The sequence below is a fragment of the Argentina silus genome (genome assembly GCF_951799395.1).
Source record: "Argentina silus genome assembly, chromosome: 13".
NCBI lineage: Eukaryota > Metazoa > Chordata > Actinopteri > Argentiniformes > Argentinidae > Argentina > Argentina silus.
This window is the reverse complement of record NC_139667.1, coordinates 2813081-2838087: the sequence shown is the minus strand read 5'-3', so window position 1 is coordinate 2838087 and position 25007 is coordinate 2813081. Positions and strand designations below refer to the sequence as shown.

The window sequence follows — 25007 nt, the reverse complement described above, 5'->3', positions numbered from 1 at the left end:
ACCACTGTCTCTTTCCGTGCTGTTAGACACACACACACACACACAAACACACACACACGCATAACAGAAGCCTCGGCTCTGTGTCTTGTGTGTGTGTTTTTTTCTTCTCTGTTGCAGAGCTTCACTTTTGCTTTGGACTGTTGGCTAGTTCACCTCGCGTCCACTAGAGGTAGCTGTTCTCTTTGGCTTGGTGGTCCCTGTACGATTTGAATCACTCAGCATCAGCATCAGTATAGTCTAACGGCTAGGCTAACGGTCAGCTCTTGTGTGCGTGCATGCGCGCGTGCGTGCATGTGTGTGCGCGCGCGTGTGTGCGTGTGCGTGTGTGCGTGCGTGTGTGTGTGTAACCAAGCATCCCGCATCAGTTGTCTTTTCTCGTTACGTTAACTGGACGCGCTAATTGGTGTTTCTGGAGCGGCGGCGAGTGTACGAGCTCCTGGGAGGGTTTTAGTGTGGCCCGTCCACGGTAGTTAATTAAAGGTGTGAGGAGAGCCTCTCACTCTCTCATGTCCCCGTCGAGGGGAGATCCCCAGTGACACGGGTAATAGAGGCTGGAAGCAGCATGCACTCCGAGCTTCTGTAACGCAACACTGACTTCTAAGGCTTCTGGCCCTGGTTCCCACTGGATGCCCTGGTAGCCGGGACCCCGGTAATAACGGCCACGGCCACCTAATGAAGAAGGCTGAGGCATTAACTTTTAGAGCGGGGCTTTACCTTGCCAAAACTCTTTCTGGCTTTATGGGTAATTCAGTCATAAGTAATTGTGACCATGTGTAGGCACAAATAAAAATCCTGTGAATTTATAGTTTGTTATAAACCCCCCTTTGCCTTGCTCTTCCAGACTGAAAAGATGTCCTTTTATGGTTTCATTTTTTCCCCTTTTTTTTTTCACTTTTCCCGCTGCTTAATATTTGTGATTATATCACATGTGCTGTTTTGGGGAGGGAGGGGGGGGGGAGGGGGGGGGGGATTTTAATGTACCTCACATTCTTATAGATGTCACTTCATGAGGATGTTGACGTGTGTTGCTGTCATCTGTCTGTCTCAGCCTGGAGTCACCACCATGGACTGTGTTGGATAGTCTGGAGTTCGAGTCACTTCAGACGCCTCACAGAAATGTCTCAGATAGAGCACCGTCTGTCCCTACGTTAATCAGTCATCAAGGGCCGTAGTCTGGGGGGGTGACTGTGATCCTTTTCACAGGAAATGACATGCGCTGCTGATGTAGCCTACAATCTATCCCAGATGAATGGTGAATGTGGATGAAACATGATCAATCACATTATTATTAATATTGGTGTGTGCTTCTTGTTAACTGTGCTGTACCACTGCTGACCATGGGAGATGCAGATCAAATAAAGGCAATGTTATACAGGAACATCTGCAATCACTGTCATTTTCCATCTCTTAAACAATCACCATAAAGTATGTATTTTAACACCTGTCCACCTTGGATGATTAGGTTGTTCCTCATGCTGACTGTATCATAATAGCACGTGTGTGATTTAAAGGTGTATTGGTGTGTTTCTGCCCTTTCTCCAGATCATTAAGCTGTTGGATGGGAAGCGTTCCCAGGCAGTGGGCATCCTCATATCAAGTCTGCACCTGGAAATGAAGGACATTCAGCAAGGTGAGAACATACAACTCTGAAGTCTTTTCACCCTGTTTCAACCAGGCTGCGATCGGCAGGATATTACAGGATATAATTTTCAACTATGTGTAATTTCCTGTCTTTCAGGAAAGCCTATTCTTATTTAGATTAAACAGCAATACGCTGAAGTTACAGCTATTTTCACTAGATTTGAAACGACACTTGATATGTCGCAGATGTAAGCGGGTAGTTTTTGGTGAGAAGTTATTTAAGCACATTGCAAATTGTTTCCTGCCTCTTCACAGGCATTAACATGTGACTAGTTCCTCATTTATGGATGGATTTGTGTTTGGTGCTGAACGTGGAAGTGTTCCCAGCTTCCCAGGCTGGTGGGAAATGTGTTGGCTTAATATTGGCTTAATGTGAGAAAGAGGCATTCAAGTGACTTTTGCCATTTAGCGTTTCTGTCAGTCCGGTTTGGATCATCTGTGCTGGTCAAATAGGAATTCCTCCCTTGAACTTGAGGATTAATGGTGTGTAGCTGTATGAGTGCCAATTGTATGACGCTGTAGTAGGCTGTGTGTGTGTGTGTGTGTGTGTGTGTGTGTGTGTGTGTGTGTGTGTGTGTGTGTGTGTGTGTGTGTGTGTGTGTGTGTGTGTGTGTGTGTGTGTGTGTGTGTGTGTGCGCGCGCATGTCTGTGCGTGTGTGTGTGAGGCAACAGTTTGTTTTTGTGTGTGTGTGTGTGTGTGTGTGTGTGTGTGTGTGTGTGTGTGTGTGTGTGTGTGTCTGGGCCGTTGGGGACAGGGCACAGGGTGCAGAGAGAGAGAGAGAGCTGGGACTGGGACTGGGGAGAGAGAGAGAGAGAGAGAGAGAGAGAGCGAGAGAGCGAGAGAGCGAGAGAGCGAGCGAGAGAGCGAGAGAGCGAGCGCCGTGCAGTCTGAGCATGCGGCCGGCGGATCTGTTTATTGTTGCCAGTGACGGTTTCCACCGCCCTAATGGGAGCGACACCCCGCTAATGATCTGAGCGTGTAGAAACCCACCTTCGCAGTCAGCAGACACCGCACCGCCACATAAAAAACGCCACAAACGCAAGCCACCACGACACGTTGGGCCAAGCTGCCCCTTTTTTGGTTTCCAATTTTTTTTTTTTTTTCTCTCCCTCTCCTTCTCCCTCTGTCGGTGTCGAGGTAAAGAACCCCCAATAAAAGAGCTGCTCTCTCCCAGCGTGAGGCTGTTTCCTACCGCCTTAATGGGAGGTGTAGGTGAAATGGACAATTTGAATCTGACAATGCAGGAGAGCAGCTTAATAAGCACTTCTAAGGGACCTGGTCCCTGGTCTCGCCTGCCTGCCTGCCCTTTGTTGGCAAATTAAAAGGACATGGGACATGTAATGTAATTAGAGCCACTAGGGGAGGGGGGGGAGGGGGAGGGGGGAGGCAGGGCTCTGGCTGCCCTGTGAGGGGAGAGAGGGGGCCAAAGGAGGGCCTGAGCCTGGCTGGCTGGCTGGCTGGCTGGCTGGCTGGCTGGCTGTGGGTCCTCCTGGGCCACCGCAGTTCAAGGCAGGGGGGAGGCTCCCCCACACCTCACCATACACACCCCACACACACACCCCACACACACCCCACACACACCTGCCCCGGCGATGAGTGAGAAGTGGAGGGAAAGGGAGCGGGGTGGCGGCAGGCAGCCTTTGATCTCCTGGTGTGGAGAGATATCCGGACCCCCTCGGCCGCGGCCCCCCTTTGGTGTTTGATTGACTGGTGCAAGGCGGGTTTGCTAATGCCAAGGCCCTGAGTAATCCATTCTAATAAGAGAGTAGGAAATGACCAGACCCTGCAGCTTACAGCCCACAGCCTATAGCTCTCCCCTGATCCATTCAGCAGGACCACACTGATGCCTCAGCTGGCTAGGGGGGGGGGGGGGAGGCTTGGGTTAGCCAAGGGGCTTTTCTTCTTATTTGGAGGCAGTGTGTAGAGTGGAGGTGGATGACAAAGAGATGTCACCGCACACGCTTTCAGCTCCGCTCCAGCGGTGGCCTGTTAGCGGCCGTGCGTCTGTGAGAGGACGCAGCCGCGGCGGTCGGGAGCTCTGTGGCTGATCTGAGAGCAGGCAGCGCTGTGCAGTCCCCTTGGCTGACAGTACACAGATCCATATCAGCTGCTCTCGGAGCCATCCCTCCCAGTCGGTCTGCACTCTATCCCCCGCCCCCCAACCCCCCACCCACCCCCCCCACCCCCTCTCTCTCTCTCTCTCTCGCTTTTCTCCCGTCCACCCAGCCATAAAGCTGTGACTCCTCTCTCAGACACTGAGCAGAGCTCTCTCCCTCTCACTTGCACTCTCGTTTTGTCTCCGTCACTTTCTCTTCCTCTATCTCTCTCTCTCTCTCTCTCTCCCCTCTCTCTTTCTCTCTCTCTCTCTCTCTCTGTCTCTCCATCCTTCTCTCTCCTTCTCTCTCTCTCTCTCTCTCTCTCTCTCTCTCTCCCTCTCACTCGCCCTCTGGGCCCCCCTTTAGAGGGATCATTACTGGAGGCTGTGGTGGTTCTGGTTGCAGGTCCTGGGGGTTAAGCAGTTACAGCCTCTCTCCTGTGACCCGTGGCCGAGAGGCTTAGTCCCCCTGCATGTGGACCCGAGGGGCAGAGCCCCCGTGTGGGCCTTGTGCCGACTCCGAGCCCCTGACTCCGAGCCCCTGCCTCCAAGCCCCTGACTCCGAGCCCCTGACTCCGAGCCCCTGCCTGACACTGCAACACTCCCATCCACTCACATTAACGGGATCGTTCACCCAAATTACACAACTGTTTAGATGGTTCCTTACCTTGAAAGTACAGTAGTCTACTGTATGTCTCTGAATATAAATGTATTTCTGTATTAATAGGTTTAATATTGCTCATGGCATGGGATTGCCTTTGTGTCCTGTACAATAGCGTCTAAAATATGTGTTTAGCAGCTATCCAGTGTTTTAGGGAATGGCATGACTGTATGTATTGTACCATTTTATTTAGGGAATGGCATGACTCCCAAACAGGAAAACTGGCGTAAGTTGCTAATTGAGACATGCTTGGCCAAAGTATTCCCTCTTTATAAGAGAATGCCTCTAATAAATGGATTTACTGTTCCAGCTGTTTTGACTGTGGACAACTCTGTGGTGGACTTGGAGACCATCGAGGCTTTATATGAAAATGTGAGTATTCTTGAGTGGGCTGTAAAGTCATCTGATAGTATGAGAGAAACCAGAGAAGCCAAATGGTTTTAAGGGTTTTTAAACATGAGGTTTCTCTTCATTCTTCACCAGGGCTCCATCATATGGCTGTTAGCTTACGGCGCAGTTGTGTACTGTATGATGTCACTCCACATTTGAGTCTATTGTTACTCTCGCCCATGTGCTAGTTATTGTGTTATGGTGTTGGATGTTTACGCGTCTTGTTAATCTGTGTGTATTTGTGTGTGTGTGTGTGTGCGTGTGTGTGTGCATGTGTGCGTGTGCGTGCGTGTGCGTGTGCGTGTGTACTTGTGTTTGTGTGTGGCCACAGAGGGCCACGAGTGACGAACTGGGGATGATCAAGAAGCACTATGAGACCTCCAAGGAGGACGAGGTGAAGCTGCTGGACAAGCCTGAACAGTAAGAGCCCTTCCCCAGCCCCGGCAGCCCAGGGAGGGGGGTCACTGGTGCCCCGGCAGCCCAGGGAGGGGGGTCACTGGTGCCCCGGCAGCCCAGGGAGGGGGGTCACTGGTGCCCCGGCAGCCCAGGGAGGGGGGTCACTGGTGCACCTGAACAGTAAGAGCCCTTCCCCAGCCCCGGCAGCCCAGGGAGGGGGGTCACTGGTGCACCTGAACAGTAAGAGCCCTTCCCCAGCCCCGGCAGCCCAGGGAGGGGGGTCACTGGTGCACCTGAACAGTAAGAGCCCTTCCCCAGCCCCGGCAGCCCAGGGAGGGGGGTCACTGGTGCACCAGATCGGTCACCCATTCCATCCTGATCTCTCTAGACAGAGAAATAGAATACCATACACACAAAACCCTCCCCAGTCAATTTACTGTATAACATCCATAGGTTTTTCGTGGGCACATACATTTAGAACGTAAAAGTCGAGGCGTAAGGTTCACAGAAAGAGACAGTTTGATTTTTGAAAGGCCTTTGAGAAAGTCTTTGAGAACCTGTCTTTGATAACCGCTCTCTAGCTTGACAGACTGCATTGCTCATTACAGCCAAACCATCATGTCTGCTATTTTAGATAAACAACACTTAGAAATGGTGGCATCACTTGTGTTTTTGTTTATACCTTTAGAAAAATAAATAAACCAAGCTCATCTCCATTTATCAGGCGGTAAATATTTGTTCTTGGTCTGTTTTGAATTCATCCCCCCCCCACCCCCTACACACACACACACACACACACACACACACACACACACACTCCAACTCCTCTCCTCCACCCTGCAGCAATAGGCTCTTCCACGGCCCAAGGGCTCCATTGTGGGCCGGCGCTCTGGGAGTCCGTCTCACGCCGAGTCGAGCGGGCTGCCGGGCCCGTTAATGACCCGTCACAGCGGTGCCGCGGCGGCCATGTTTGACCAGAGCTGTCACGAAAGCCTCTGAGTCATCGCCACTCAGCGTCTGCCTCCATCAGCGGCCTAATCACACAGGATATTACCACTCTCCTCGGATATGTCCCTGTTTACAGCAGGCGCCCGGCATCGGCCTGACGCTACCTTTGATCAATCAACGCTGAGTCCTTCCTTCGGTTGACCCCGCGGCAGCGGAGCGGCGAGCCTCATGACTATCAGCTGCTAGTTAAAAGCCTTGCACTGACTCAGCCGCGTGGGGAAGCATCCCAGCCAAGAAGTAAAAATAGTTCTCTTCCTGTTGGACATTTTGTTTAATTCTGTCATAACACATTATTTCCCCTCGTACAGGTTCTTGTACGAGCTCTCCCAGATTCCGGACTTCTCTGGCCGGGCCCACTGCATCATCTTCCAGTCGGTCTTCCTGGACAGCATGTCCTCCATCCATCGCAAAGTGGAAATTGTCTCTGCCGTCAGCAAAGTAAGACAGGATAAGACTATAATCTTCCTGCGTATTGCTCAATGTGTGTGACTTATGTTATGTTGACACGAGTGTGTCTGTGCGTGTGCGTGTGTGTGTGTGTGCGTGCGTGCGTGCGTGCGTGTGTGTGCGTGTGTGTGCGTGCGTGCGTGCGTGTGTGTGTGTGTCTGTCAGGGACTCCTGGAGGTAAGCAGTGTGAAGGAGGTGATAGGCCTGGTCTTGGCCTTTGGGAACTACATGAACGGGGGAAACAGGACCAGGGGTCAGGCTGACGGCTTCGGCCTGGAGATCCTCCCCAAGCTGAAGGACGTCAAGAGCAGGGTACCTTCACCACACATACCTTCAGCTCCACTGTATCTACTGTATGTACATTCAGCTACGACTACCAAGTCATACTGGTACATACCCGTCTGAACTTGCATTATCTTCTAGGACAATCGCATCAGCCTGGTGGACTACGTGGTTTCATACTATCTACGCAATCTAGATGAGGTATGATGCTGCTAATTTAATGACCAACATTGAGAAGATACAGTACCAGTCAAAAGTTTGGACACAAACTTGCCAAGAGTGTGCAAAGCTGTCATCAAAGCAAAAGGTGGCTACTTTGAATAATCTAAAATATAAAACATATTCTGGTTTGTTTAACACTTTTTTGCTTCCTACATAATTCCATATGTGTTCCTTCATAGTTTTGATGTCTTCAATATTAAAATACATAAAAAAGAATTAAAAAATAAAGAAAAACCATTGAATGAGAAGGTGTGTCCAAACTTTTGACTGGTACTGTATACCAAGAGCATCATCATGCCATAACTTCTTCATCTATTATTTGAGGAAGTATACTAGTTATTGACTTGTGTGTTGGTTTTGCAGCATGCAGGGACAGAGAAAAGCATCTTCCCCCTGCCCGAGCCACAAGACTTCTTCCTGGCCGCTCAGGTCAAGTTTGATGACCTCATGAAGGACGTCAGGAAGCTGAAGAGAGACATGACCAGTAAGACTTCTTTATAACCTGAACTCAAACACGTCCATAGAGGGCCGCAAACTGTCCCACATGTTGTGTTTTATGAATCTCATTCTAAATGCTGTCTCTTCACACCAGAGAGAGAGAGAATGTACTTTGGTGGGTTCAGGACCTCAGAGGCCCTGGAGCACATTTTCCCTGCTGCCAGACGTGGTGTTAAGCCTCTAACAGCCATGTCATCACTCTCTTACCTCATCCGATGAAGGAATTGTGTCTCAATTTGAAGTCTGTGTCTCAAGCGCTTACGGGCTGATACAGAAACTGGATTACAATGCAATAGTCGAGTAAGGCTTTCAAGATGGCGGTTGGCGGTTTCGGGACAGGCCTTGTTTTTTGGGTGTTTTTGTTTGGCTGGACCCGGGGGCTTGGTTCTCTCTCTCTCCGGCGCGGCCCACCGTTCTGCCAGTCAGTCAGCCAGTCAGCCAGTCAGTCAGCCAGTCAGTCAGCCAGTCAGTCAGTCAGTCAGTCAGCCAGCCAGCCAGCCAGTCAGCAAGTCAGCCAGCCAGTCGGTCGGCGCTCGGCTGGGCCGGGGCCGTGCGGGGGTTAAAGGCGGTGCCCTCCAGCGCCCCGGTGTCTGCGATTATTTAAATCAACCAATAATACGGCATATGAAAGCAATTAGATTTGCTCTCCTAACTCTCCCCTCCGCTTTTAGATTGCTGTTAAACCCTGCTCCTCTCTGACCTGGGGGGGAAAATACAAAGAGTCTACAGAAGAGCCCCAGACCCACCTCAAGCTGTCACTCATTTATTAGGAAAAATGGAAGACTTGAAGACAATAAATGTAACGTAGGGGCTCCTCTATTTGATCTCGACCGCAGCAACGGAAAAAAAACTGTTGCCGTCTCGCCTCGGAGTCCTCGGGGGTATTGGCAGGGGACTGCCGAGCGTGAATTCTCTGTGTTTGGTGAGGTCCACCTATGACTCCCCATTTTTTATCCTCCGCGCCGCCAGCCGCCAGGAATAAATATTTATGCTGCGCTATTATAAACCACCTCTTAAAGAAGCCAACTGGTCTTAATTATATGTCAGATCACTTCCATTCACGTCGGAGCGGCGTCCTAACTCAGAGTGGCTGGCGCTAACATGCTATCACACCTACGTGTTGTGTCTGTGGCGCGGGGGCGGCTAGGCGGCTAGGCGGCTAGCGTGGTTTACTGAGATATATGGAATGAGCAGCTCTGTGGTTGGGGAGCCTCCTGAGACTCGCTGTGTTTTTACCCCGGCCTTTGATTCCTCGTCAGGGGTCAGGGGAGTTAGAGGTAGTACCATAGATCTCTCTCTCCTTAACCCCCTTCCAGAGTAGGGCTCCGGTAGCCAGCCACCAAGGGTCCTCTGCTGGTTTGTGTGTGTGTGTGTGTGTGTGTGTGTGTGTGTGTGTGTGTGTGTGTGTGTGTGTGTGTGTGTGTGTGTGTGTGTGTGTGTGTGTGTGCTCACACAGTATTTGGTCAGAGAGACGGTGCACAGGAGCAGGTCAGACTCCCTGGCCCTTTCCTCTGCTCACTTATGCAGAAACATGATCTTCATTTGATCTACCTTCCTGTTTGGTGAGGGGGTGATGACCTCTCTCTGTGCTCCTCTCTCATGGGATGTGGAGGGGTGGGTGGGTGGGTGGGTGGGGGGGGGGTCCATCTCTCCTGTCCTACTCAACCAAGCCTACTGTATGACTAAGACCAGTGCCTCGACTGACTTTGATTCGTGCTGATTCTCTTGTCTGGGTTCTGCATCTTTACACTCTGTGCCGAGCTCACAGCTGCTCATCGTGTTTTGTTTCGAATTCTATTCTGAAGCCCCAGGTCCTCTTCGTCGAGGAAGATGTTCCCGTCCCTTAGGAAGGTACCGGTAAGGGGTGTACAGTGTTCCTAGAAAGGTCATGTAGCTCACCCAGAGACAGAGGACCTCCAGAGGAACACTTTCATCCCGCGAGGGCCGGCGACCACGTAAAGCTCCCTGTAACTGCGGGGTAATTGGGGCGGACAGCGAGGCAGGGACGCAACTGAATGACATAGTATCAAATAAAAAAGAACAGTCAGAGCTCATTTGCTGCTCAGGGGAGTTTAGTGTTTCACAGAAGGCCTGTGCGGGGTTAGGCATTCATCACCATGGCAAATCAGACAGTGTCTTTATTTTAAATGGCCCTTAATGTCAGGTCGAGGCAGGGCCTTTAGCCCTGAGGACCGTTTTACGACGGAGGCTCCAGTCGGAATTCCATGTGTGGAGTCGTCGGGTTGGGGAACCGTCACCTCTCCTCCGCGCAAAGATAGACCCCTCCACGGTTCTGCCCATCTGTGCCATGGACCCAGGTGGGACCAGACCCTCGAGTTGTCTTGGCAAATCGAACCTGAAACTGCAGGATTTGTACACCTGGTTTAACGATTCGCATGTTGGTTGACGCAGGACCTATAGTCAACAAGTGTACATGAGTGGAAGTGGGAAAGTCAGATTTGTGACCGTGTCACCGCCGGGAGCCGGGAGCCGGGAGCCGGGAGCCTAGTTATCCATTTCTTTTCCAAATCTATGAACACAATATGATTTCCTCCAACCCTGAACTTTGGGGTTCAGGGGAGAAAGTTTCTTCCAATGATTAGTTTCTAGCGATGTGGATCCAAATCAGCCCTGTGTGTTCTCAGGCTGCATGTAGGAGGTGGGCCAGTGGTGGACTGGTCGGGCTGATAGAGGGAGATTTATGGGGGGAGGGTGGGTGTGTGGCGGGGGGGGGGAGGTGAAGGGAGGAGGAATACCTTTATTCTCAGCCTCCTGGACAGCCTCAGCAGGGCTTTAGGCTCTGTTAGAATAGTTCAAATATGCATCCTTACTTCATCCCTTCCTTGAAGTAACCATTGACGTAACATGATTGGACTGGTCAAAGCAAGTAAGCTTCCACTGCATTGCTTTCGCCAATCCAGTCGTGAAGAAGAATGCATTCTGAGGGTATTCAAACAGGGCTTTAGCCTGGGCTGGAGGGATGAAGCTGGAGTCCTGACAGTGCATTGCGATTGTATATAATTGGGGATTAGAGGTAGAATTCCTTCTGCTTTAGCTCTGATGGAAATGATCCACAGCCTGGCATAAATAATGTGGATCTGCCGGTCCGGGCCACGGAGCAGAGTATCCTCCACTGGCAGGTACGTAGACTATAAAAGATTTTCCAAAACAATCAGGCTTGACAGTTGAAGAATAAAACGCTGTGCACTGTCAGTGTGTCTCTGCGTCAGCCGGTTTATGGTAAGCGAGGCCTTGGAGGAAAGGAATAGGATCAGCATAAGAATAGGATCAGCATAAGAATAGGATCAGCATAAATCTGCGATAGAGATGAGACATAACAGCTTACAGTGGAAAAATCTCTCTGTCAGTCAACCATATTCCACAGTTCATACTGCTCCAAAATTATCAAAGACAGTCTAGCCTATATATATGAAAAGTGCTGGCGCTCAGAAGGTTTTCCAATTTCAGTTGGGCTGCTGGAGGGATGCTCAGTCCCTGGAATATGAAGTATAAAGAAAGAAAATAGGTTCTGGATGGCAACTTGATCCCTTCAAAGATGTCTGAAGGGATCAAATCTTCTTGCTACAGTCTACCCTATGTTTATGTGCATTGTTTTCCAACTATCCAGTCTAATGCAGTACAATCCAGTATAATGTGGCATTGTCTTGATGTCCTTTGATTTCCTTTTAGCTTTGGTCAAGACGGGTCGGTGAATGTGGTGAAGTCATGGACCCATAACTAACTAACCTCACTGTCAAGTCCCGGAACAGAAGTCAGCCTTTTCATCTTCCCTCCCCCCATCACACCCACCCGCCCCCCCACCCCACCACGAGCCAAGTTACCTCATATGATGCAATCCTTTGGCATACCAGCTAGCCCAGAGTGTCCCTATAGGCAACAGGCAATAGACAAGCTCCTCTGAGTGTTTGTGAGAATTGAGAGTGGGCATCAAATTATGTGGTCATTAACCCTAACCCTAACCCTAACCCTAAACCACCATAAAAAAAAAGGTGTGTTTACAAAAGGGGCCTCAGAATGTGTGGACATTGCATACACTGCTTAATACAGTTCATGATAACAGCTGGACATCAGTCCTCTTCAGTGGGTTAAAAACAAATAAACAGATATGTTGAGTTATACAGTACTGATATACAGTATTAGCCTTGTTCCACAGTCCAGATCACATGCTGAGTACACATTGCCTGTAACTCTGTGTGAGGATTGGAGATCGGTGCTGCGGCTCCCATCATGCTCTATTCTGTCTGTGGCGGGAGACAGGTCCCCTGTGACCTGGTGATTGGTCAGGACAGAACCAACAGGGCTGACGTTAGCATTACAGTCTGCCTCTGTCAGACTTGGATCAGACCACTACAGTAGGGTGCTGTGGCTGCTGGTCCTGAGTGTACCCTCGTAATGAACTGATTCGTTTAGGTCACTGAATAAAAAACAACCTTGTATTGGCTATTTGCTTAGAGAGGTCAGAGCCCAGATGTGCTGTATGTATTTAGAAGATCATAGCCCTCTCTCGCGTACCCTCTGGGAAACTGGTCCGGCTCTTAGGGCACAGAGGGCACTGATTAACATTCCCTGGCCAATTGGAGAACAGCGTGGACTTATTTACCGATACCATTCCTCACTCCATCCCATGCATTACAATGAGCGGAATCCTCTGATTCCTGCCTCCACCAGCCTCCCCGGGTGGACAGGCCTCAGAGAACAGGGCATTCGGTGCGCCTGGTACAATAGGACGACCCTGCACATCAGAATGAGACCGCTGCTTTGGAAAGACCCCTCCCCCTTGCTCATGCATTGTCACTGCAAGACAATGTCCCTTTGGTTTTATTCCGTGCAGCTGCTGGTGTGTTTTGGGGGGCTTCCTTCTTGCGGCCTACGCTGTCTGGACCACATTTGGTGTGGCCGCCTCTAAATTGTAGACTGGATGTTTTGAACACCCTTTAATGTGCCCATTGAAGACGTGAGGGGATTTTGTTGTGGGGTATAGTTACGATAATGATTTGGCGAAGCCGGATATTTTTCGCTTGTTTGAGGTTGCTCACCTCGGTACGTGTGAGTCATGGTTGTCTCTCTCAGCTGTGGATGATGTCATTTTGAACATATATTATGTTCTTGAGCTCTAGAGCGGAGTGTGTGTCGTTGTTCAGCTTTTGTAGCTCTCCGGAGTCATCTCAGTTTCTCTCACTGTTGGAGAACAGCTACTGTATTCCACAGTGGGTGACTGACTGCACTCACCTGGACATGTTCTAGATCTCTCCGTAGCCAGAATGCAACCAGAATGGATAGAACCAGTGAACCAGTCCCTCAGACCAGCCAGCTTTCCTGTTGTGTCTGAAGGGTATTTAGCTATGCAGTCATAACCAACGCAAGGTATTTACTGCACTCATTAATGACTTGCAGGTTTGTGAAATTTGTGAAGGTTATTCTGGGAGGCGGCTCTGTATATGATCATCCCACGCTGATTGTTGGGGAGGAAATGAACACGTTTTGGCTCTGGTGTATGCGGCCATGTCATGGCTGTTTCCTTTGAGCATGTGTGAGCTGGTTCGTTTGGCAGGACAACAAAGACCCATCCGCTAGTGAACAACACGCAGGACTTCCACATTCAGCCCTCACTCACATGCACAATGCAACTGAAGCTAGCCAGAGTGTTGTCATCGAGGAGACGATTTACCGAACACAGGGGGTCGGGTGTCAGCCATCACGGCCTAGTTCTTGTGGCTAGTGCCGTACCCGTTCCACGACACATCCACTGGATCTCCTCCTGTTCACGGAGAAGAGAGCAGACTGAGCAGTCCTTCTTTCTTGGGTGTTCATGGATAATTTAACTGTCACTATATTTCTGGCATCGCTGTCCATTGAACATACTGAATTCATGAATTTCAACAATCAGTTTCATGTACTGTGGTACGTTTCTCCATAGAGATGCAGTGTCCTGCTGCGTAAGTAATGTTGACAGTGAAGCATTTTGGGGGGGGGGGGGCGGGGGGGGGAATAATAACTGTGTTGTCATTCTCCCAAAAATGTGTTGTCAATCTGTGTTGTACAGATACCATCGAATCAAAGCTGAGAATCTCTACTTCGGCCACAAAGTCATTTAAAGTAAAGTTTGATTTCACTGTCCCATTACTTACACAGGGCACTGTACATCGGTGCATTTTGCAACCGTAAAAACCAAAAAACCATGCAACCAAAAAATGTTATTGTTCCCTTTTACAGGCTATTACTTGACTTTACTGGTAATGAACAGTGTTCTCCATTTACATTTTGAACGCAGCCCAAGCTCATTTAGCGTGGATGCCAGGTCTCTTTAACAGCCATCTGCTGGGGATGTTTCTGGAGAGGGATTCACACATTTCTTCCCCCTCATGTGTTTCCCCTCATCATCATCAACAGGCTTTGTTTTAAGTCACTCGTATAAAAGTGTTGGAAACGTGATACGACCCCGTTCTCACATGCGATTAATTAATGTGCTGCATGTACAATGCAGCTGGAGCTAGCCAGAGGGGTGTCATCTAATGTCACTGTGTCCCGTCTCATTAGGAGGTGATTTGCAGGACACGCGGGGGTTAGGTGTCAGTCATCACGGCCTAGCGCTTGTGGCTAGTAACACCCCCGTCGCTCTACACATTATATAACTCCACTCTGGCATGAGCAGATTCAACGCCCTTCTCTCATTCATCCACATGTCTGTTGTGACACCAAGAGGCTGAACAAGCTTATTAGGAAAGCTGGTTCTGTCCTCGGTGTCACCCTGGACACTGTGGAGGAGGTGGCCAATAGGAGGATGAGGACCAAACTCCTGGACCATCATGGACAATCCCTCCCATCCCCTACATGACACTGTGGCAGAGCAGAGAAGCTCCTTTAGCAACAGATTACTACAACCACGTTGTACTAAGGAGCGCTATAGGAGATCTTTTCTGCCTGCCGCGATAAGACTGTACAACTCCTCCTCCGGCTGGCTCGATCGGGGTGATCAGAGTCGGGCTGGGGGATGTTAAATCATACTGGACTGTTTTTACTGTATATAATGTGTCAGATGTCTATTTTATTCTATTATTCTATTGTCACTTTATTTTGTTGCTGTTGTTTGGTTGTTTGTGATGTGAGCTGCTGTAACGCCTTAATTTTCCCTCAGAGACCAATAAAGTATCTGTCTATCTATCTATCTTCCATCCATGGATCATTTAACTGTCACCATAATTCTGCCATCGCTGAACATATTTATGAATTTCAAGAATCGATTTCATGTACTTTGGTACATTTTGCAACTCAAAAAAAATGCTGTTCCCTTTTACAGGCTATTACTTGACTTTACTGGTAATGAACAGTGTTCTCCATTTACATTTTGAACGCAGCCCAAGCTCATTTAGCGTGGATGCCAGGTCTCTTTAACAGCCATCTGCTGGGGATGTTTCTGGAGAGGGATTCACACATTTCTTCCCCCTCATGTGTTTCCCCTCATCATCATCAACAGGCTTTGTTTTAACTCACTCATATGAAAGTGTTGGAAACGTGATATGACCCCGTTCTCACATGTGATTGATGAATGCGCTTCATTTGTTTTTTGGACACGTTTGTTATTGTTTAATACCCTGAGCCCAATGATGAGACTCTGACACTGAAAAACAAAGGCCGATTTCACACACAGAATACCGCAGCCTACAGCCTACTCTCTCTCTCTGTCTTCATCGCCCCCTCTCTCTCTCTCTCTCTCTCTCTCTCTCTCTCTCTCTCTCTCTCTCTCTCTCTCTGTCTCTCTCTCTCTGTCCCTCCCTCCCTACCTCCCCTAGGCAAGAGATGTTTTAATCCATTCCTGCTGAGAAATGTTCAATATTTAACGTTTCCCTCTCTCTCTCTCTCTATCTCTCTCTCTCTCTCGCTCTCTCGCTCTTTCTCTTTCTCTCCCCCCCCCCCCCCCTATCAGCCTGTGAAAAGGACGTCCAGAAGGTGTGCGCCAACTCCTCGGAAGAGAGCCTCCAACCCTTCAAGGAGAAGATGGAGGCTTTCGTTGCCACTGGTGAGTACAGCACACACGTTGGGGCTGCAGTGGTGGCATGCCTCCATAGGGGGGGGCTAACAGGGGGGTGATAACACATTTTATCGTTTTATTAGATATTATCCTCAGAAACTATTAGGGGTTGAGAACATCACCGTATCGCCTACCCCAGACAGGGCTGTTTGATCCCCTGGGGTTCTGTGAGAGCTCAGAGGGAGAGAGAGAGAGAGAGAGAGACTGGGGTGGGCTGGGCCTGCTCTGATTGTGTATTTACTCTCAGTTTTGCCTCTGAGAAGCAGTGCTCCGCCAATTCTGTATTTATTTTTTTATTTAACCTTGTTTTTTAGCAGGGAGCCCCATTGAGACCAAGGACCCCTTTTACAAGGGAGCCCTGCACACACACAGTTTACAATAATACATAATACACAAACAAAATTACAACATAATAAAAACACAATCAAGAAAAACAAACACAACGAGGTCCTCAGTCAAGTTTAAACGGCCCTGGCGGCACCAGAGCAACCAATTGGAACGTTCTCTGCAGACAATGACATCACTTAGAATTGAGAATCCCCCCGCATGTTTGATGCCACTCACTTTACCTGACTGAGGCGATGGCAGGAAACCCTGGAAAACTGACATACAACCAGTCAAAAGCTTGGAGACACCTTCTCATTCAATGGTTTTTCTATATTTTTATTCTTTTCTACATTGTAGATTAATATTGAAGACATCAAAGCTATGAAGGAACACATATGGAATTATGTAGTAAACAAAAAAGTGTTAAACAAACCAGAATATGTTTTATATTTTAGATTCTTCAAGTAGCCACCTTTTGCTTTGATGACAGCTTTGCACACTCTTGGCAAGTTCGTGTCCAAGCTTTTGACTGGTGCTGTACATGTATGTTGCTGAGTGGGCTATCCCGATTAAATCAAACGAACATGATGTCAGAGCCTGTCAACTCAACTGAGGGATGAGTCGACCTGCCCCCTCCCACCCCCTCCAAATCATACACGGTGACACACTCCCAAATTCTACCAGCTAGATAGTGATGATGAATTCTCCCCCTCATTCATGTTTCTAAGCCGGCCTGTCACCTCGCAGGGTCAGGCAGGAACCCACTGTTCCCTTTGTATGCCTACAGAGGAAAAACAACTCCTTCAAGTATATGATTCACGACTGGGCAGAATGTGAAGAAAGCAACCTAGGCAGGCGAGGAGAGGGACCTGTTTTTCTCAAAAACCACAGGAAGGAACCGTCAAAAAGGCAAAGCTGTAATTTACTTTGCCATGTTTCAGCAGTCGGTCGGGTGGTGCGGCCCAGCGTCAGTGAGGAGGGGGGTTGTGTGTGAGTGTGTGTTTGTGTGTGTGTGTGTGTGTGTGTGTGTGTGTGTCATTGTAAGACAGGCACGGGTCAGGGACAGGAGTCAGCTCCAGCTTGTAGAGGGGATCACATTGCCCCTAACATGCAGCATGTACTCATGTCTGCTATAAAGCTGGCAGGACATCCCTGGTCGGCGGCTCGTAAAGGCCGGCTGTGGCTGGACTCAGTGGGACAGTTTGGGGACCACCATGGCAGACTGTCACACTGCACAGAGTCACTCCCAGATCCTCCCCACCACTCCACCCCAGCGCTCTACCATTCTACCCCAACCCATACCCCTCTCTCCCCCTGTACCTCCTCCCTAGCCATCCCTACCCCCCCCCCGCCCCCCCATACCCCTCTCTCCCCCTGTACCTCCTCCCTAGCCATCCCTACCCCCCCCCCCCGCCCCCCCATACCCCTCTCTCCCCCTGTCCCTCCTCCCTAGCCATCCCTACCCCCCCCCCCGCCCCCCCATACCCATTCTCCCCCTGTCCCTCCTCCCTAGCCATCCCTACCCCCCCACCTCCCCCCCCGCCCCCCCATACCCATTCTCCCCCCCCCTCCTCCCTAGCCATCCCTACCCCCAGGGTCTCCATGGCCCATGGCCTAGCAGGGTCTCCATGGCCTGCAGTGGGCTGTAGCAGGAAAGAGGCTGTAGCAGGGTCTCCATGGCCTGCAGTGGGCACAGACCCAGCGGTCGTAGAGAGAGAACCATAGAGAGATGGAGGAAATACCATCTCAGAGCATTACTCACTCAGCCAAGGGGGCAACAAGTTCAAATGTGATTACTATTGATCATCAGGACCTGAGGGGGAGAACATAGTAGTTTGCATAGTCATGGTGATTCACTGGAAATTGCTGTGTACATATATATACAGGAGTTCTGGTTCACATACCAGAAAAACCTCAGTTCATGACGTGCATTAGAATGTTGTATGTAGAATCAGACACAGAGAGAGAGGGGCCAATTTGTTAGGCTTACACGGACCACACACAAGACTGGTGTCTCTGAGGACTGGGGTTCAATGTGTACACAGAAGCTCCTCTTCACTTGAACGAGCGCCAGCTAGGACACCACATTTTGTCACATGCAGTCCATTGCTGTGCTTCACCAAAGCCAGCTTTCACAGTGTTCGACAGATCAGCACACACAGCACACTCTCCGGACCCATCAAGCTCTCATCACTCTCCCTGTGGGTAAACACCCCAAGTGCAACCGAGACACAATCCAACCCGAAAGCATCTTGGCTGTACAACAACCACCTGTTTGCAATCTCTATCCTCCCTGTTTTACATAGTCGCCGCAGGCCGGGACCCTCACACATTTCTACGCACCGCAAAGAATCAGCTATTAGCAAAACCTACCGCCTTCGGTCCACAGGTCTGATGGATCAGTCCTGGGTTAAAAGTGGAGGCTGCTTCACCTCAGCCAGCGCCACATCTCCTCTTTTATCTCCTCTAAGTGCCAGTGACAGACAAAAGTGTCAGCTTCACGCAAGGAGATCTACATTTTACAACATTTAAGAGCAAATTGCACACATTACTTGCGGGTGGACGAAGACCATGGCGAAACAATAGGCTCTTTCTATAAAGGATGCAAATGAGGTATCTGTAACAGAGAGATTGGATCCATATGTCGGAGGTACAGAGTGAAAACCGGAGGAAGGGGAGTGTGTTTTCAACGTGGACTGTAAAGGGAGATGTTTAATGTATGTGTTGCAAACAGTTAATTTCGCTGGTATTATGTTTATCCCATGGTTACAGCATGTGGAGTAAGTGGACATTTCTCCTTTGTGTTGCTGCAGTTTGTTTATTTCACCTTAACGACTCAGAGTGCCAACTCTCTCTCTTGAGTCTTGGTCAATATCACTGAATATTTGAAAGGTCTTAAAACGCTGGTGATTGCGAGCGCTGGTGTTTCCAGAGGAATACTTGTAAACCGTTTTTTTTTATAAACAGCATTCCTCCAGCAGTTGCCCTTCTGTTTGAAGCAGTAGGGCTTAGTGGAGAGATTGAGCCATTGTTCATATCTTAAAGATGATTCCATGACTTCAATACACAAAACAAAGCAACAGTTCCCAGACGCTCATAAGTATCTCAATTTCTGTGGAAACTTCATTACTCTTGCCCAGGTGAAGGATCACATCCAGATGCTCTCGGATATATGTGGGATAACATGGGTCAAAAGTGTTTATTTGAGAGGGTGTGGGGGAGGGCCAGTGTTCCATCAGACCCACCGTATTGTATGCTTTTTGGTGTTTGTTTACAGAGAATAGAGAATATGTCAGTCATTGGAGTCTCTGTGCAAAAAGGGGAAGTATGCCATCTCAGGTGACCGTGTCTGTGTAGCACTGAACCCTAACTTAACCATAACCCAGGGAGCCTACAGCAGGTCTCTCAGGTCAACCTGAACGTCCCCTACCGCTGCCTCTTAAACCTGGCTGTGTACTTCCAGTGTTTACATCCCCAAAACTCCATTACCTCGTAAGGAATTACCTCACCATTTAACCCCCACGGCCCTCCTCGCTTCCCCTCCGTAGTGTATGTCCTCTGCGAGATCGCCTTATCTGAAATTGTTTTACATTTCTTCTAGAAAACTGCTTTGTTTAATTTACATGTACTGGATTCACAGTGAGTCTCAGATTTTCAACAGTGCCCAGTTACTCCGTGGTTCTGTGTAGTTGGAAGCCAAGGATTTTTTCCCTCTCTCGTCTCAGAACTGTTTATTGGAGTTGAAAGTATGCCTCCCAGATCTGACCACGCTGGTTTCAACAAAAAAACAATCAGCCAACCCACCTTTCTGTTCTTGCTTTAAGAGAAAATCTTTGAATCCTCGGGGGAGATTTTTGGGGAACATTGTTGAGCAGTGAATACACAGCATGACTAATCTAAAACAAATTTTGCTTTGTAATCTTTGGTTCTGTAATGTTTTATTTGTTCCGGCATGTGTGTGTTGTTTACTGTTTCGATGTCATTGTCATCATCTTCAGGCTTTCTTTGTTGTAAATTAATCAGAACCCAGTCACTGAAGTTCCGCTCTTCCGAATAACTAAGTGTTGAATGGATGGTGTCTGCGGGATAACGTTGCACACGGTCCTGTTCTGGACTACTTATGCAGGGAAGCAGAATGTGTGTGGTGGTTATCTGTGCTGTCATGTACGGTGTTTGTAAGATGCCTCAGCCTCCCCTGTCCCATACCCAATAGTGGTAAAGAGAGGGGCATAAAGAGGGAGAGAGAGAGTGAGAGAGAGAGAGAGTGAGTCACTTTCACACATACGCATAACAGCTCCTTTTGAAGTCTGATTTAGCATCTCAAAAAATGGCGTGCATCAAAACAAAATGTCATTGCATTGCCCTACAATCAGCGATGCCATGAACGCCATGTCATTTGGATTCAATGGGAGCTTCCAGCTTCTTCACACCACGCACACAGTACGTGGACCTTCCTCACCTCTTTCTTATCTGGCTGCTAGGTAAACCAGTGGTTTGGAAAAGTGTGTCAGGGTTTTAAAGCCCTAATTTATTGTCCTTCTCAGCATGCATGTCTCATAACTTTCTAGTTAGCCACTACTGGTCTCATGTTTACAGAGAAAGAGGAGAGGAAGAGAAACTTCACACATCCTCTCTCTCTCCTTCTCTCTCTCTCTCTCTCTCTCTCTCTCCCTCTCTCTCTCTCTCTCTCTCTCTCTCTCTCTCTCTCTCTCTGTGGGCCGATCGGCTCTCTGAGCACTGGTGCCACCTCTCTGAGGAGTACCTCAGGCGCCAGCCCGACCCCTGCTGGGGCTAACACCATTGGTCACGGTCCGTCCGTCCCCCCCCCCCCCCCCCCAACACACACACACCCCCTCTCCCCCTCCCCCTCCCCCTCCCCCTCCCCCTCCCCCTCCCCCTCCCCCTCCCCCTCCCTCCCCTTGCTCTCCTCCTCCCCCAGTCCAGCCATAGCCAGCCCTTCATTAGATGCACCTCAGACAATCAGCCTGCTTACCCATGTAAGCACATGTAGGAAAAAATAAAAGCAGAAGGGGTGGTTGTAGGCTTAAGCTCACCCTCTCCCAAAAGACCCCCAAACCTGCCTTTGAACAATTTTTGGGAGACTTCCCCCTCTTAAATCTTCAAGTGGGAAAGGTCCCCCCATCATTGTAAAAAGGATGAATCTGGAAAAATGCAATAAATCTGAGATCACAGGCACTCTCTGGCCCTAGATAAATTCTTGCACCTCGGCCTGCCCCGCTGCACACATCTGCCTTGCATTTGGACACTTTTACATGGCAGGAGTCCACAGGAGCCTCCAGTTCCCAAGCCTCACTCCTCACAGTCCTACTCCCCAGCTCTGCTCCACTCCTCTCCCCTGCACACACACACACACACACACACACACACACACACACACACACACACACACACACACGCCACACACACACACACACACACACACACACACACACGCCACACACACACACACACACACACACACACGCCACACACACACACACACACACACACACACGCCACACACACGCACACATACACACGCCACACACACACACACACACCCGTGCGCCACACACACACACACGCATACACGCGTGCGCCACACACACACACACACACACACCACACAGACACACATTGTACATACACACACATACCTGCTCTGCCACACACTCCCCCACCATCACCAAGTGCTCACTCCCCATCAACACACTCACACACAAACATCTCACATTTTACAATCTGCCCCGATTCGTTCAACTGACACCTCTATCACATGCTCCTTTACCACAGACAGCTCAACCGTGTGGCCCTTTACCGCTCACTCTGCCTAGGGGAGGCTGGGCCTGTGAAAACAGCGCCCCCGCCTGGGCTCCTCCCTGCATTGCTCACTACTGGTTAGAGTGTTCCACATCTCAGTGACATTTACCACACCTCACCTCTCAATTGAAATGTGCATTCGCACTGTGTACGAACTTACTTTGTCCTCAAAGCCACCATAGTTGCCTCCTTCACATCTCACACACGGCTCTTCACAGAGGTCTGTGTTGTAATGTCACGTCATGTTTCTGTCTTTCACAGCTCAGAAGGAGCACACCGCAGAGGACAGCCGACTAAAAGATGCACAGAAAAGGTACGGAACCCCTCTATCCCACCTCTTTTTAAATTAACGATTGCACCTTTAACTTAAAGGCCATTAAGTAAACACAGTGTCCGATGATAAACAGAGAAGCTCTGTGTTTCCACGGTAACATCCTGACGTTGCCTTCCTGGAACCTCCTGACGTTCGCCGGGGGAGCGTTGCCAAGAGGGATTGATGATGGACGTCGTGTCACCACCATCAGTCACTTAGCGTGTTCCACTGAGATAACACGTCTCGCATCTGATAACAGTAATGCTCGCGATTTGTTAGGCTGTCTGAAGTAATTAGTGTCGGCTGATAGGACCGAGATAAGACAGAGGCTCCGGCGCTGGGGTCCTTCTGGGGTACTATCCAGGGGTCCTGCTGGGGTCCTTCTGGGGTACTATCCAGGGGTCCTTCTGGGGTACTATCCAGGGGTCCTTCTGGGGTATTATCCAGGGGTCCTTCTGGGGTACTATCCAGGGGTCCTTCTGGGGTACTATCCAGGGGTCCTGCTGGGGTCCTTCTGGGGTACTATCCAGGGGTCCTTCTGGGGTATTATCCAGGGGTCCTTCTGGGGTACTATCCAGGGGTCCTGCTGGGGTCCTTTCACTATCCAGGCTCTTCAGACATGCAACCCTGAGGTCACAACCCAGCTCACTGTGGACTTGCCTGGGGCGGGTGTGTGTGTGTGTGTGTGGGGGGGGGATGTTAGTGTGGATGACACGCTCACACACTCTGCACTCTGGACCCTTACAATGAAACACTGTGTTTTCAAGCACACACCTTTCCCTTTACCTTTCCCTTTCCCTTTACCTTTCCCTTTACCTTTCCCTTTACCTTTCCCTTTCCCTTTCCCTTTACCTTTACCTTTCCCTTTACCTTTCCCTTTCCCTTTCCCTTTACCTTTCCCTTTACCTTTCCCTTTACCTTTACCTTTCCCTTTACCTTTCCCTTTCCCTTTCCCTTTACCTTTCCCTTTACCTTTCCCTTTACCTTTCCCTTTCCCTTTACCTTTCCCTTTCCCTTTACCTTTACCTTTCCCTTTACCTTTACCTTTCCCATTCATGTACTTTGAATTGACTGAGATGATCGTAAGGAGAGAGGAGAGCATATGGAGGAAGACACACACGCGCGCGCCCGCGTACACACACACACACACACACACGCACACACAAACACTCACAAACACACACTGCAACAAGTCACTCAATGCTTAGCTTTGTACACACACACAGCATGCTTACACACACACACCCAGCCTGTACACACACAAACACACACACACACACACACACACATACACACACACACACACACACACACACACACTGTGATCCCTCCACTCTAGTTCTTATCAGGCCTTATCTTCCGTGTTTGGTACTGCAAACTCCCAGGAGTCACTGCTGGAGGCGGCCGGGCTGATTAATGGAGAAGTGGTGAACTGGCAGACGTTTAACTGGTGTCGGAGCGCAGCGATATCTGGAACATTTCATATCGGAAAAACACACTGGAAAGGACAAACAAAGCAAATAGATTATTTTTCCTTGTTTAGATTATAGAGAGTTGTTTGCTTTAAATCGTAACTCTCCTGATTCCGAAGTAAATCATGAAAGCACATAAAGGAGAAACCGAAAGATGCCTGACGCTAAATGGAAACTATAAACAATTAAGATGTTGATTGCTTCGGACAATACCATAACTCAGCCATAACTCAGCCAACGTTTCCAAACGGTCCTGTTTCATGTTGCGATTTCAAGCCAAGAGAATCACTCAGGCTTACCTAGTCCTTCTCTCTCTCTCTCTGTCCCTCTCTCTCTCTCTCTCTCTGTCCCTCTCTCTCTCTCTCTCTCTCTCTGTCCCTCTCTCTCTCTCTCTCTCTCTCTCTCTCTCTCTCTCTCTCTCTGTCCCTCTCTCTCTCTCTCCCTCTCTCTCTCCTTCTCTCTCTCCCTCCTGTGTGTGTGTGTGTGTGTGTTGTGGACTCGTGATATCTCTGTCCCTCTCTCTCTCCCTCCTGTGTGTGTGTGTGTGTGTGTGTGTGTGTGTGTGTGTGTGTGTGTGTGTGTGTGTGTGTGTGTGTGTGTGTGTGTGTGTGTGTGTGTGTGTGTGTGTGTGGTGGACTAGTGGATATCTTTGTCCGTGGTGCAGCTGTGTGAGTGACACCAGTGTAATGAAGGTGTTGGATGGATATTGATCAAAAGGGCCCGGCGGCTGACAGCCCCTTTGCCTTTAATGAAGTTTGCCTTTAATTTCATCCAAAGGGGGCTGCCGCCAGTGGGGGCAGGGGTGAGGGTGGGGGTGGGGGGTCTCTCTCAGGTTCCCAGGGACGCACCTCGTAAAAGTGACACACTGGTGATGAATATGGGGCGGTGGTGCGGTGCGGTGGGTTTTCTATGCCCTGGGTGGGCCTTCCACCCTCCATCCTCCACCCCTCCACCCTTCCATCCTCCACCCTCCACCCCTCATCCTGCACTCTCCCCTCCCATCTGTCCTGGATGAGGGATCCACAGTCCACCCAGGCAACATTACCTTACACCCCGCATGTTACTAAAGTCAATAGACATCACATCCACACCGCTACCTAACCACAGCTCCAGCCCTGCTAGGAGAGGGAATGAGGCCCCGGGGTTCTGATCCTTCTACTCTCCAACCAATGCTGTTGTCAGGACGTCGGGCGAGATTTGATTACCCCAGTGTTGTTTTCCCAGTTCCTTGCACAATTCCCTGGGCAGCCTAATCAAAGAGAAACGAGGCCTCCTCCTGAACATGCAATCCTAATTTGTTCGCATTATGTTTGGGCTTTCGCTGAGGTTTCTGGGCTGATACGTGCCACAGTGAAAGGCCCCTCCCTCCATCATCGTGCTCAGT

At 49.6% G+C, this 25007-nt stretch overlaps 1 protein-coding gene across 2 annotated transcripts in view; it reads left to right on the top strand.

The window, feature by feature from the left end:
• LOC310814298 (formin) overlaps positions 1-25007 on the top strand; it is a 47014-nt gene that overhangs the window by 15239 nt on the left and 6768 nt on the right. The window contains exons 6-14 of one of the 2 annotated variants that reach the window (XM_083683618.1): positions 1543-1630; positions 4709-4770; positions 5120-5208; positions 6501-6630; positions 6805-6951; positions 7063-7122; positions 7507-7627; positions 15587-15679; positions 22100-22151. In XM_083683618.1, coding sequence (XP_083539744.1) covers positions 1543-1630; positions 4709-4770; positions 5120-5208; positions 6501-6630; positions 6805-6951; positions 7063-7122; positions 7507-7627; positions 15587-15679; positions 22100-22151 — 842 coding nt within the window. The remainder of the gene's footprint in view (positions 1-1542; positions 1631-4708; positions 4771-5119; positions 5209-6500; positions 6631-6804; positions 6952-7062; positions 7123-7506; positions 7628-15586; positions 15680-22099; positions 22152-25007) is intronic. The other variant, XM_083683619.1, reaches the window with a different exon arrangement.